Source organism: Pelecanus crispus, chromosome W (assembly GCF_030463565.1).
Source record: "Pelecanus crispus isolate bPelCri1 chromosome W, bPelCri1.pri, whole genome shotgun sequence".
NCBI classification, from domain to species: domain Eukaryota; kingdom Metazoa; phylum Chordata; class Aves; order Pelecaniformes; family Pelecanidae; genus Pelecanus; species Pelecanus crispus.
Genome location: NC_134675.1, coordinates 1,109,544 through 1,124,693, shown reverse-complemented (window position 1 = coordinate 1,124,693; position 15,150 = coordinate 1,109,544). Strand labels below are relative to the sequence as shown.

At 40.2% G+C, this 15,150-nt stretch overlaps 1 protein-coding gene across 28 annotated transcripts in view; it reads left to right on the top strand.

Moving 5' to 3' along the window:
• LOC142596543 (single-stranded DNA-binding protein 2-like) overlaps positions 1-15,150 on the top strand; it is a 145,947-nt gene that overhangs the window by 102,170 nt on the left and 28,627 nt on the right. For 14 of the 28 annotated variants that reach the window (XM_075725701.1, XM_075725729.1, XM_075725728.1 and 11 more), the window contains 4 exons: positions 5,783-5,842; positions 8,808-8,874; positions 9,066-9,136; positions 11,407-11,474. In XM_075725701.1, the coding sequence (XP_075581816.1) occupies positions 5,783-5,842; positions 8,808-8,874; positions 9,066-9,136; positions 11,407-11,474 (266 nt within the window). Of the gene's footprint in view, positions 1-5,782; positions 5,843-8,807; positions 8,875-9,065; positions 9,137-11,382; positions 11,475-15,150 lie in introns of all 28 variants that reach the window. The other 14 variants (XM_075725710.1, XM_075725705.1, XM_075725715.1 and 11 more) reach the window with 6 other exon arrangements.

Below are 15,150 nucleotides of genomic sequence, written 5' to 3'. Positions count from 1 at the left end.
GAATGTGGGAGATGTCGTGGTGGGAGGCCGTCTTGGGCTTAGCGACCACGATATGATAGAGTTCTCAATTCTGGGTGACATAAGGAGGAGGGGCAGCAAAACTGTTACCATGGACTTCCAGAGGGCAGACTTTGGCCTGTTCAGGACCCTGGTTGGGAAAGTCCCTTGGGAGGCAGTCCTGAAAGGCAAAGGGGTCCAGGAAGGCTGGGCCTTCTTCAAGACGGAAGTCTTAAGGGCGCAGGAGCGGGCTGTCCCCGCGTGCCGTAAGACCAACCAACAGGGAAAACGACCGGCCTGGCTGAACAGGGAGCTTTTGCGGGGACTCAGGGAAAAAAGGAGAGTCTACCGCCTTTGGAAGAAGGGGCAGGCAACTCAGGAGGAGTACAGGGCTCTTGTTGGGTCCTGCAGAGAGGAAATTAGAAAGGCAAAAGCCCAGCTAGAACTCAATCTGGCCAATGCTGTAAAAGATAATAAAAAATGCTTTTACAAGTACATTAGCAATAAAAGGAGAGCCAAGGAGGATCTCCCTCCTTTGCTGGATGAGGGGGGGAACATTGCCACCGAGGATGAGGAAAAGGCTGAGGTACTTCATGCCTTCTTTGCCTCTGTGTTTAATAGCCAGACCAGTTATCCCCAGGGTACTCAGCCCCCTGAGCTGGAAGACAGGGACGGGGAGCAGAATGGAGCCCCCATAATCCAGGAGGAAGCAGTTAATGACCTGCTATGCCACCTGGACGCTCACAAGTCTATGGGGCCGGATGGGATCCACCCGAGAGTACTGAGGGAGCTGGCAGAGGAGCTCGCCAAGCCACTTTCCATCATCTATCAGCAGTCGTGGCTAACAGGGGAGGTCCCTGATGACTGGAGGCTTGCCAATGTGACGCCCATCTACAAGAAGGGCCGGAAGGAGGACCTGGGGAACTACAGGCCTGTCAGCCTGACCTCAATGCCCGGAAAGATTATGGAGAGGTTCATATTGAGTGAACTCAACAGGCAAGTGCAGGTCAACCAGGGGATCAGGCCCAGCCAGCATGGGTTCATGAAAGGCAGGTCCTGCTTGACCAAACTGATCTCCTTCTATGACCTGGTGACCCGCCTGGTAGATGATGGAAAGGCTGTGGATGTCATTTACCTGGACTTTAGCAAAGCTTTTGACACCGTCTCCCACAATATTCTCCTTGGGAAGCTGGCAGCTCATGGCTTGGACGGGAATAGTCTTCGCTGGGTTAAAAACTGGTTGGGTGGCCGAGCCCAGAGAGTAGTTGTAAATGGAGTTAAATCCAGTTGGCAGCCGGTCACGAGTGGTGTTCCCCAGGGCTCTGTTTTGGGGCCAGCCTTGTTTAATATCTTTATCAATGATCTGGATGAGGGCATTGAGTGCACCCTCAGTAAGTTTGCAGATGACACCAAACTGGGTGGGAGTGTCGATCTGCTGGAGGGTAGGATGGCCCTGCAGAGGGACCTGGACAGGCTGGACCGATGGGCCGAGGCCAACTGTATGAGGTTCAACAAGGCCAAGTGCCGGGTCCTGCACTTGGGTCACAACAACCCCATGCAACGCTCCAGGCTTGGGGAAGAGTGGCTGCAAAGCTGCCTGGCCGAAAAGGACCTGGGGGTGCTGGTTGACAGCCGGCTGAACATGAGCCAGCAGTGTGCCCAGGTGGCCAAGAAGGCCAACAGCATCCTGGCTTGTGTCAGGAATAGTGTGGCCAGCAGGAGCACGGAGGTGATTGTTCCCCTGTACTCGGCACTGGTGAGTCCGCACGTGGAATCCTGTGTCCAGTTTTGGGCCCCTCAATACAAGAAAGACATTGAGGTGCTGGAGTGTGTCCAGAGAAGGGCAACGAAGCTGGTGAAGGGTCTGGAGCACAGGCCTTCTGAGGAGTGGCTGAGGGAACTGGGGTTGTTTACCCTGGAGAAGAGGAGGCTGAGGGGAGACCTTATCGCTCTCCACAACTACCTGAAACGAGGTTGTAGTGAGGTGGGTGTTGGTCTCTTCTCCCATGTAGTTAGTGATAGGACGAGAGTAAATGGGCTTAAGCTGTGCCAGGGGAGGTTTAGGTTGGAAATTAGGAAAAATTTCTTTACGGAAAGGGTGGTCAAGCATTGGAAAAGTCTGCCCAGAGAGGTGGTGGAGTCACCATCCCTGGAAGTGTTCAAAAAACAGGTAGATGTTGCACTTCGGGACATGGTTTAGTCTACTCTACCCTTGATTGGCTTAGAGTAGACTTGGTAGTGTAGGTTAATGGTTGGACTGGATGATCGTAAAGGTCTTTTCCAACCTAAACGATTCTATGATTCTATGATTCTATAATATGGTTGACGATAGATATTGCTGACATCCCTTTTATGAGATGTACAACTGTAAAAAACTAAAACTACAGTTTGCTGAATATAGAAAATCAAGTATACTAGTGTGCTGCACTCCATAGAATGTAATTAGTTGACCTTTAAGGAAACTGTTTAGATTCTGATTTCCTCCCACTCTTACTGCTTCACAAGGATCGTGTTTACAACCTTCACCACACACACAACCTTTTTTCTCTCTTTTTATCATAGAATCTCACCATCAGATAGAGGGCATGAAGAAGCCTCCCTCTTTTATAGCACATAATTTCAAAGGCTCTTTTTATTAATGTAATCTTTTCACAACTGTCATTTAACTTTTATTCTCCAGTTTGTAAACCCTCTGTATTTTAAATTTCTTTCTAGTATCTTTTTGGAACATGTGTTTATGTAGAAGATTATTATTACAACTTTTATCTGATTCTGACATGTGAGCGGTTGTCGTGGTTTAGCCCCAGCCAGCAAATAAGCACCACGCAGCCGCTCGCTCACTGCCCCTGCCCCAATGGGATGGGGGAGAGAATCGGAGGAGTAAGAGTGAGAAACACTCCTGGGTTGAGATAAGAACAGTTTAATAATTGAAATAAAATAAAGTAAAATAATAATAATAACAACAATATAATAATAATAGTAATAATAATATCCAAAGCAAGTGATGCACAATGCAATTGCTCACCACCCGCCGACTGATGCCCAGCCAGTTCCTGAGCAGCAATCGCTGCTCCCCGGCCAACTCCCCCAGTTTCTATACTGCCCATGACGCCGTATGGTATGGAATAGCCCTTTGGGCAGTTGGGATCAACTATTCTGGCTGTGCCCCCTCCCAGTTTCTTGTGCCCCTGGCAGAGCATGGGAAGCTGAGAAGTCCTTGACTAGCATAAGCAGCACTGAGCAACAACTAAACCATCAGTGTGTTATCAGCATTCTTCTCCTACTAAATCCAAACCACAGCACTGTGCCTGCTACTAGGAAGAAAATTAACTCTATCCCAGCCAAAACCAGGACAGAGGTTCTGTAAATTTTTTTCTGCAGATCATGTGAAAAATATTACTAATTATTAGTAACATAATTATGTTGCTAGTTATTATTAATATTATTGCATGGATTGCTAATAATGATGACAACTGACATTTTAGTTTATAACACAGTACAGCTGACAGAGCCCAAATATGCCATTCATTCATGAAGCAATGATGTGGACCATAGAGTTTTAGTGACCTGTTTGTGTTCCTTAGCTATAGCAGAGGAGATGGTTTCTGTTTAGGTACATTTGCTTTATTTCCAGGAGATCCCAAAGAGTGGGATTCTGCAATATCTCATTTGACATAACAGATTTGTCTTGGTAGATCTCGAACTTGCCACTAATCTCCTCGCTTTTTAGATTTCTAGATTGCTGTTGCACTTTGAGATGGAACAAGTAGAGATGTTAAAGCTCTTTGCTGATGCTACCATTTGTTTATCATTTATTTCTGGACCTAGGTTAAGGGACTGAACTTTTTTCTAGGCTGCAATGTAGTATAGTAGAAGTGAAGAGCCCCTAGAATCTCACAGAGTGCAGGATGGTATGCGAATTGAGTGGATATTTGGTTTTCAGAGAAGAAGAGTTGTAATGAGCATGGAGCTACGTATGGAGGGATGTAAGAAGTAAAATACTGAGTTAATACACTTCACCACTGCCAAAAATTCTAGATCCATCACCACCAAAGTTCTAAATATTTATGACATACACTTGAAATCTGTGCCCTCACAGGTTAAATCTTGTACTGTATTTTACTGTATTATTGTAAAATTGAAGAGAAAGTATTTGCTAATTATTATGCTGTTATTTACTTCTTGAGTCTTCCAAAACCATTTTTCTTTTCTATTCCCCCTTATCCAGTCAAAAAATTAGATGTGTGATTATATGATCTAAATGGTTTCTTATTCTTCATAGTTCATAGAATCATAGAATCGTTTAGGTTGGAAAAGACCTTTAAGATCATCCAGTCCAACCATTAACCTAACATTACCAAGTCCACCACTAAACCCATTAAGGGCAGAGTAGCAATTTCACGTTTCCTGTCTTGGTGCTGGATTATTTTTTAATGAAAGTAAAACTAGGAATTATTAAGGTTGGAAACGATCTCTAAGATCATCAGTCCAACCATCAACCCAACACCACCATGCCCACTAAACCATGTCCAAACTGCCACGTCTGCCCATTTTTTGAACACTTCCAGGGATGGGGACTCCACCACCTCTCTGGGCAGACTGTTCCAATGCTTGACCACTCTTTCCATGAAGAAATTTTTCCTAATATCCAACCAAAACCTCCCCTGATGGAGCTTGAGGCCATTTCCTCTCATCCTATCGCTAAGTACTTGGGAGAAGAGACCAACACCCACCTCGCTACAACCTCCTTTCAGGCAGTTGTAGAGAGCGATAAGGTCTCCCCTCAGCCTCCTCTTCTCCAGGCTGAACACCCCCAGCTCCCTCAGCCGCTCCTCAGAAGGCCTGTGCTCCAGACCCTTCCCCAGCTTCCTTGCCCTCTAGCACCTCAATGTCCTTCTTGTACTGAGGGGCCCAAAACTGGACACAGTATTCCAGGTGAGGCCTCACCAGCACCGAGTACAGGGGCACAATCACCTCCGTGCTCCTGCTGGCCACACTATTCCTGATACAAGCCAGGATGCTGTTGGCCTTCTTGGCCACCTGGGCACACTGCTGGCTCATGTTCAGCCGGCTGTCAACCAGCACCCCCCAGGTCCTTTTCGGCCAGGCAGCTTTGCAGCCACTCTTCCCCAAGCCTGGAGCGTTGCATGGGGTTGTTGTGACCCAAGTGCAGGACCCGGCACTTGGCCTTGTTGAACCTCATACAGTTGGCCTCGGCCCATCGGTCCAGCCTGTCCAGGTCCCTCTGCAGGGCCATCCTACCCTCCAGCAGATCGACACTCCCACCCAGTTTGGTGTCATCTGCAAACTTACTGAGGGTGCACTCAATCCCCTCATCCAGATCGTTGATAAAGATATTGAACAAGGCTGGCCCCAAAACGGAGCCCTGGGGAACACCGCTCGTGACCGGCTGCCAACTGGATTTAACTCCATTCACCACTACTCTCTGGGCTCGGCCACCCAGCCAGTGTTTTACCCAGTGAAGAGTACACCCGTGCAAGCCATGAGCCGCCAGCTTCCAGTTGATGCATTAAGTTGTTTATATCTGCCTTCACAATAGCTGTAGCAAAATTTTATATTTTAAAATAATGTATCAGTAGATAAATACAGTAAGAATTTATTTAGTTATAGCTAAAACATTGCAGAACAATGTACTGGATGCTCTGTGGAAGCATGTAAGCTGGATTCCTGAGGTTTTTCTTATGACGCAAGCTATATACCCAATGACTCAACACAGTATTTACAAGCTAACTTGAATTATTCAGCACTCCTTTTCTTTCCATAGCCTTTCATGTCCCCTCGATACCCTGGAGGTCCAAGGCCACCTTTAAGAATACCCAATCAGGTAAGAATTTATCACTGATGCACATTTGTGTTCCAGGGGCATCGTGCACTGTTGAGAACAGGGAATGTACTCTCGTTGGCTACCAATTTCTCTGACATACAAAACTCACTTAGTTTCTCTCTACCCCATTTTGTCTGACCATTAAATGGTTATTTTGATATGGTGTATGATGACACACCACTGTCAGCTCACTTTCCTATGCTTAATTAGTGTCTACACCTCAAAATTTATTGTGCATTAAGCCTGTCTACATATAGTTGTCTTGTGCAGTGATTCATTAATCTTAGCCAATCAGTGCTGTGTCCTCTGAGAAGGCAGCAGATTGTCTCCATGTTTGCTATATTCTGTAAACTTTCCTAACCACATTAAGCAGTTAGCACTGAGAATTTTTATACTTAATTATGCATAAAATGCATCACTCTCATATTTCTTGTTAGATGTGTAAAGTATTTTTACTTTGTAGTTATGGAGATTATTGGTGAGGTAAAGATATTATAAAGTACACTGTGCCTCTTATAGACTGAGTAATGAGCTGCTGTTTGTCAGCAGAGACCTTTATTGGCCCATCTGTGAAAAGATGGTTGTGGAAGCAGATAACTTTTGCATTTTTACAAATGTTTACATTTTTCTTCTCCTTAGTGTAGATAGATGAGGAGAACACAGTAGTTAGCAGATGAAAAGTTAGAGACAAGCAGATGGAAATTATCAGTTGAGCTCTGAAAGTGAAACTGAGTCAATTAAAAGATTGGGAAAGGTTGATAGGATAGCTGGAATGGGGGGGGGGGGGGTTGTGCAGCTTAGACTTCCAGGACTGCTTTTCTTGTGGTCACAGCTTGATGAGGAGACTCTTCTGCTCCAACCTCAGTTCTGGCTATTGTTTATGTCTGTATGGCACAATGTCAACAAAATGATCTTGAGCACTGGCACATTGCCAGAAAGTTGAAGTTTAAATTTCAGTGAGCTGGACACTTCAGGTTGCAAGACTTCTTCAAATGTTCCTCTTGATGATGTTTGAGACCAGGTTAAGTTATCTGTAGTATAGCTACTTTCTCACAAGGGAAACAGGTAACTTAACATTCCTGAAGTGATCATCAAGGGACAATATTTTCAGGTTAGAACTGTAACGTAATCTTAGTGAATTACAGGTCTTGCAATTCATTTACATTGTGCTGCATTCATGAATTACTGCTTTTGGCAATGCTGCCATACTGTAAGTTACAGTATATATGGGCAGTGTGTGGAAGTAATAGACTATTGTAATGCACCTTTAAGGTTGAAATTTTGATTACATGAAAGTCAGAAAAATCAGAGTTAAAGTTCCCACTGTAACTATAATTCTATCCCTTAATGCATTGCAGTAGGGATTATATTTCTTATGCAAGGAAGTGTAACAAAGGGCATGCGCACACAGCACAGTGCAGTGCTGTGTAAGGATATCTGAGCTAGTTTTAAGCTTTTTAGCAAGGAAAGTTAGCATATACTGCGTATCTCACTAATGCACCTAAAGTACCTCTAGTACTCACTCATCTAGTCCTACAAGAGCACCTGCTCTTGGCAATGCATTGTGCTGTGCAGTTTTCTTGAAAAGTAATATGATAAACTGGAAAGGAACTGCAGTCTCTTATGTAACTATCCACACTAATTACTGCATGAGTTAAGTCTTCAGTCAAATGGGCTTACAGCAGTTCCTCCCTCCTTGTCCTTATTTATCACCTGTCATCTCTGACAGAAATGAGCAGTTCCTGCTTCACTAGGATTTGGCACTTCTCTGTGTATTTCATGTGGTGTTCTTGCATATCATCCTGACTTGGAACCACTGAGGTAAATATAAAACTCTGATTTAAATTATGTAGTCTCAGATTAATATATATTCCATAAATACTACAATAGGATACCTTTTGAGTAGGTGTTAAAATGAGGTAACAATGTGGATCTTAATTTTGAATTTCCTACCTTTTGTGGAAATAAACCTTGGAGTATTTGCAGAAGGTTCCCCTTTGTATATATCCCAAACTACCACAGTATTTCCAAGTCAAGAGTAACTGAACTGTTCCCTCAGTAAGCAATAACTCTATTGCCTAAGTAGATTACTTTCATAATACCAGATTTATTCACTCCAGATACATTTTTACTGAAAATGTGGTGGTGTTCTGAAATGTTAATAGCACTTTATGGATCAGCTACAAAGATCCATTTATAACAACATTTTTCTAGTTGACTAAACTATAGGTAATAGACAGTAGAAATTAGCCTTAAACCTAAAGGTTACTATAATCTCAAAGGGCAGATAAAAAACTGGGGATTTAAAAATAATGTGTTTGATTTGGACCAGAGGTGAGGTAACAACACAATATATGCTTTCATGCTTGAAGGCAAGATTTAGGAGCAAATTTTGTGTCTCTTGTACTACTCTCCTGTAGATGGATAATAAGCTTATTTTAGCGTTCATGTCCTTCAAGAGTAAGGCAGAGTGGAAGCTAAAATATCACTCACATCACAGCTATAATTTACCCTTTGAATGCTGTGAAGTCAGCTCATTTATGACTCATTCTCAGAGAAGATCACAATCTTCACATTCTGGCTTCTTAAAGGAAGATGTTAAAATAATGGTTAAAAAGGAAAACTGTAAAAATTTAAGCTTAGGATAAATTACCAGGTAACCAAGAAATAGGTAATGTTCTGAGGTTAAAAAATAGGTAAGGTAAACTGAAGGAAGAATTGGGGAAAAAAGAAAGAAAATTAGACAAGAGTATATTTTGGATATTATTTATACATAATTCCATGGAAGCCCAAGATTTTGTTTGTGCAAATCCATAATCAGGGTCTTAGGCATTTAGGAGAGTTAACTCTTCCAGATTACTCCTGATTTGGAACATCTGAGAATTAAAAACAAAATACCTGTATTATATGTTTAACACAAATTATAGTGTATTATCTCCTTTTAATACTGTTTCTATGTCTGCAGGCACTTGGAGGTGTCCCAGGAAGTCAGCCATTATTGCCTAGTGGGATGGACCCAACACGGCAGCAAGGTGAAGTGTGAAATAATTATTTGGAATGTTCAAAAGTACTATGATCTCAAACTTGTGTCTTTCTCTTTACGTTTCAAAGCTTACTGCAATTTTGTAAACTCTTTGTTAAACTAAGGGATTATTTGTTAAAGTTGTTTTAGAAGGTGCTTGTATATTGCATAGCTGTTCAAGTTGCATAATTTTCTTTCCAGGGCATCCAAACATGGGTGGGCCAATGCAGAGAATGACTCCCCCAAGAGGAATGGTTCCTTTAGGACCACAGGTACCTTCCATGGATATATATGTCTTTTTATTGACAGGATCTGTACTTATACTGTATTACTCTGGCTTTCTGTGAGTTGAAGATAGAATGTGCCAGGACCTGTTCTTCTAATCACATTTTAAAATAAATTTTATCTCTTTTATAGAATTAATCCTGACTTGCAGCTGTACAAAGTCTCAAATTCAAGAATAAGTTATTCTTATTAATGGTTGAAATTAAAACTTACTTAAGCAACTTGCTGCTTTCAGAAAAGTTATGTTTGTCCCCCAGACAGTGTATGTTATAACTAAAGGATTTGTAAAGAAGCTCAAGGACTGAGTAGGTGTTCCCTTATCCTCCCAACCTAATTGATTGCACTGTTTAGGAGGGAAGAATTCATCTAATACAATTTAGTCAAACTCTTTGTAGTAAAAAATCCCAAAAGTATTCTTTAAAGATTTTTCTTCATCCACTATTGATCTAGATTTTTGTTGAGTGACAGAAAGATTTTAATGTAAAATTTGAAGTTCACGCTGCCGTTTCTCCTCCTTATCAATCATAAGCATTTCTCTAGCTCTGTTTTCAAGGAGTGAAGCAACCTTGAATTGCAAGAATCAGCCTGCTGCCTTGCTGCACAGGCAGTAAATGGGAAAACCTTAATGTGCTGGTATAGAAATGCTTATATCAAGTACAACATTTATATGTTTGTTTCCCAACTGATATAAACTATTACCAGTAGAAATGCTTTGATGCCTATATGATTGTCATATGCTTATGTCAATATAAACCATGACTGTAAACAATTTTTTTCAGTGTAAAGACATACATAGTGTGACTTAAGTCCTCCAAAACCAGAAAAGTTACCTCAGTTTTATATTTTATGATTCTAGACTGTTTCAAACTAAATAACTTGAAGCAAAAAGTGGTATACAGTTGTAAATGCTTGAGTCTTTGAAAAGCTCCAAAGGCTTTGGTTCAGGCTTTTTCAAGCTGCAGTTATGCCAGCTTAACAAGTTGCTACCTACAATCTGTGACTGGCTACTTATTCCAAGTCCCTCATATCTGCTGGTGAGCTTCTCACATGCTCCCTAATGCATTCTAGTCAAAACCAATTGGGTTATCTTAAGTATTTAAAAAAATAAGTCTTGGCTAATCTGGCTCATTTTGACCACCAGAAGTTAGGGAGCACTTTTATGAACAACTCAACTACCAGATAAACAGTGGAGATGGTGGCTTTGATTAAAAAGATGTAAGGAATAAATTAGGGCAATAACTTCTGCAGAGACCATAGCTGCAGCTGAAGGAATCTATGTATCAGTAGCCTTAATGAAAATATTTTATGACCAAGAAGTACATTTGACTAGAATTCTTCTAGCCCTGCAGTATTCCATAAAGATCTTTAACCCAGGTCCACACAAATGATTCTTGAACTAAAGTAAAGAGGGGAGATACCAGACAGACCAAATTAGGAGAATGGCTCAGCCCTCCAAATCAAGATGTGAAAATGAAATAAAATCGATACAGAACTACTGTTTTGTTACAGTAAGACTGTGTCCTCTTCCAGATCCAGTAGTGCCAACTGAAGGTGTTACTGTGCCTAGCTGTTTTGGCTACCCACCAGTTACTGCCCTACAGTTCTGACAGAGGAGTTGTTACTGTGAGCATCCTCTAATCTATGTCAGGCAAAATTTTCTAGGATAACTCATGTTAAACAGGTGGTTTGAGTTAATCTGGCTGACTTTTGCCTGAGTATGCACACCAATCAGTCTTCCAGCACTACAAAAAAAGGCAGGAATGAGTAGTGCTTGATGACTAGCCGCTATGAATAATACTATCTTCAGATGGCACAGTTGTATATAGAAGACGACATCAGTTTGCAGCCTTTGGACCTATTATTGCAAACCAGCTATCTATGGGACACTTCTGAGAGTTTCTAATAATGAAGGAAATTATGTGTGGGGTTTTTGTTTGCAGCAACAGAACATCCTCTTGTAGTTCTAGATCAGTTCTAGGTAACTGATATGTCTTATATCACTCAACGTATATACAGCACCAGACCAACACTTTGAATCTCATTGTTGGATTTCTCCCAGGTCTTCATGACTTCATTCTGACATGGATTTGTAAATCTGGCCAATATAGAGAACACCCATAAACTTGAGAATGAATTACATTGGCCTCTAGTGAGCAGTTATGTAGGGTTATCATTAACCTGCTGTCCTTTCTTTCCCCCTCCTCTTTGGTTTTGTTTTTTTGTTTTGTGGTAGTCTGACCCTTGGTTATCATTGCAGAACTATGGAGGTGCAATGAGACCCCCACTGAATGCTTTAGGTGGCCCGGGGATGCCTGGAATGAACATGTAAGCATAATAATAAAATCTTATTATATTTAAAAAGCCATTATTTCATTGTAGAAGTAACATTTGATAAACATAAGACAAGGGAGAACATGCTTTGGTTAGTAAACATGCTTTAATGGATAATAACTGCAATTAAAAAAAGTTAAACTACAGCAATTCTTCTGCACACATCTCTTACATGCTCTTTTGCTTTCCTTCCAAGTCTGTACAAATATTGAGTTTCTTTTACAGGACAAAATTCAAATATTGGGAATATTTCGTCAGTATAGTCACTGATATTTGCTTGTATGCATTTTTTAATGACATTATTTTCCTTTTTTTTCCTGATTATTTTGCCAAGAATAGTACAAGTATGCTTCTTTTCTGCAAAATAAATACATTATTTTAGCAAAATAAAACCATTGTGTATAACTATTTATAAAAAGGACACGTATTTGAAAAAAAGAGTGTGGATGACTCATTCTATTGCTGTTTTTATTTCTGTACCTACATTTATTTCCACTCTAACTGGACAGAACAGTATTACAGATATAAGTTCTTCAGTATTTCTGTGGACTTCTCAGGCTGTTTGTCATTTAGTGTAAATTGACTGAGTTCAGTTAAGCTATATGAATTTATTTCAGGTGTGGATTTGGTCATTGAAATGCATTATTCCTTTTACACCTGTAGAGACACACACCCTTCCTAAGCATGTAGAAAAATTTCAGATGTAAAATTGCTGTATCTACAGTAGACTAGATTTAAACTAAGCATTTTAGCATAGCAAATAGCCCAAAATCAGTAATCTTCTGCACTTATGATAAATGCTTTGCTCACTAAGAGATGTTTCTATGATTAGCGAGCTGGGAAAAAATAAGGTGCTCCTTGCATTATTTAGATTTCTCTCTTAAGAGATTCAGAAATTTTAAGGGGCTGTTATAATTACATTCAACATAACACAAGCCAGAGATTATCAAGTGATTCTTGTATCTTGGCCCTACCTCTACATAAGTTACTACACTGTTTTTTAACCAGCATTTTGCAATCCCTGGGTGGTCACAAGGCAGCATGGCAGTCAGGATATGAAGACACTAAAATGATATTACAATCTAAAGCAGAGAACATTTTATTTTCTTACTCCTTTTACACCTTTGTCTTTCAAGAATGAGTTTGCAGCAGATCGACACAGAAAACACAGTCAAGATTTATATATGCTTGTTATTATATGATAGATACTCATTTTTACTCTTATTTTTAAGTTTTATTTTATGTTAAGTTTTATTTTATTTCCTATAGGAAACATAAGCAAGAGAGGATAATTTTCATTTCAAATAAAGTGTTACAAACCTGAAAAAAGTAAAAGAGGTACTGAGTTTTAGAAAAATATCTAATCCAACATATCCTTAATTTATTCTGATTTCCAGATAAAACTTGAATTCTTGAAGCAAATAAAATCTAAAGTTGGTTATTAGTCTATTACAGACAGCATATACTGGACTCAAGACAATTCTAGGAACCTTCCAAAGGGTAGGCATTTCTTCTTTTAAATGGAATCGATGTAGAAAAAATATTTAGATATTTGACATTCAGTACGAGTATATAAGCAGTACATAGATTGTCCTCAGAAGGAGATTTTATGATAAGAAAAGGAAACACAACTTTCTAAAATAAAGTGTTCTATAAGTAAAAATCAGGATAGGTAAGATATATTTTGAGGATAGTTATCCACATAAAGCAGTATCTACATAAAAAAGATTGGCAAATGGGTTCCTGGATGAAAAAAAGAACTCCTCTGCCAGTGTCATGGTTTAGCCCCAGGCAGCAGCTCAACACCACGCAGCCGCTCGCTCACTGCCCCTGCTCCGATGGGATGGGGGAGAGAATCAGAGGAGTAAGAGTGAGAAACACTCCTGGGCTGAGATAAGAACAGTTTAATAGTTGAAATAAAGTAAAATAGTAATGCTAATAGTAACAGTATAATAATGATAATAATAATAATGATACACGAAGCAAGTGATGCACAATGCAATTGCTCACCACCCGCCAACCGATACCCAGACAGTTCCCAGCAGCGATCGCTGCCCCCCAGCCAACCCCCCCCAGTTTCTATACTGCCCATGACGCCGTATGGTATGGAATAGCCTTTGGGGCAGTTTGGATCAACTATTCTGGCTGTGCCCCCTCCCAGTTTCTTGTGCCCCTGGCAGAGCATGGGAAGCTGAAAAGTCCTTGACTGGCATAAGCAGTACTTAGCAACAACTAAAAACATCAGCGTGTTATCAACATTCTTCTCATCCTAAATCCAAACCACAGCACTATGCCTGCTGCTAGGAAGAAAATTAACTCTATCCCAGCCGAAACCAGGACAGCCAGAAAGAAAAATATGGTTATGGGTTGAAATACTAATATTTCATTATTGCAGTATTTAAGAATCACATTTCATCTTGTGTTGAGTCAGTAAATGTACATAGATCATGTTCTTTTAATTCAGTGATGCGGGAAGAACATTTTTCTTTTAACTTGTGTGTTCTGTTGAAGGGGATACCATGAACTGCAGTCCTTTATTCAGGGAATTCATGAACTTTGAGACAGTGTATGATTTCTTCTGAGAGCAACATTATATAAAGTAGCAATTATGAAGCTGGTAACCATAGCTATCTCTATGTCTATCAATCAGGCATATGCTGCACTCCTTTACATTTCTTACAAACTCATCTTTCCTCCAGTTCAGCTGAAAGTGGGAACAGAATACTGTTTCTTGTTTGTGAACAAGACTTCACACTGTCCCTTGCCATATAATGCATGTTAAAGGCTTAAGAGAGTCCAAAGTGCTAATGCTGGAATATTATGCTGTAGCATATATTGATCTGTGTTATATGCTGAATCACAGACCTTTGTAAGGAGTTCCATTATTACATGCCTTCTACATGAATAATTTTTTAGAACTTTTTTTTTTACTGTCAAACAATATTTTTTCCTCTTTCAAATGGAGTAACATGCGCTGTGGTTTGAGTTTCTTTTAACTGTATATCCAGGACATCAGTTTGATTTCTTACTGTAAAGTTATTGCTGTCAAATTTGTCTGAAATCTGATAGTACTGAAGCACTTATACTGTGAAATCTTAGTAAAGACTAGTCTGATCAATACCAATATTCAAAATCAGTCAGAGTGCATCTAAGGATAACCCATGAGCAGTAGCAATAAATGGACCCAAATGTGTTAGAATTCATACTTTGTACATCAAAAAAGTTGTAAGGGATAATATAATGCTAAGAACTGTCGGTGTAAGTCATGTAGTACTTGCATTTCTATGTAAGATAACTTCCCTATTGCCTAATGAATAGTGCATATTCATTTGCATTTGTCTTCACATAGACATATCTTTTTCTTACATTAAAATTTTCCTGTGTTGTATTTAATGTTTTTGGATTTCTGGCTATGTTAAAATATAAAAATGTGTACTCTACAAAAATAGTTGTCATTGTAAAATCCAGCTTGTTCTCCCATGAAAGCTCAAAAGGAAGCTGTTCTGGTTAAGAGCAAAATATCTGCCAAATATACTTTTACATTTTTCTGGATGAAAAAGTATCCTTTATTGTTAAAAATGGCAACAACCAGCCTGAGAGGTCATAGACAGTATTTCAATCCAGGAGCATCATAAATTTAGTTGTATTAGGTGTATGTGGCAAGGTTTCA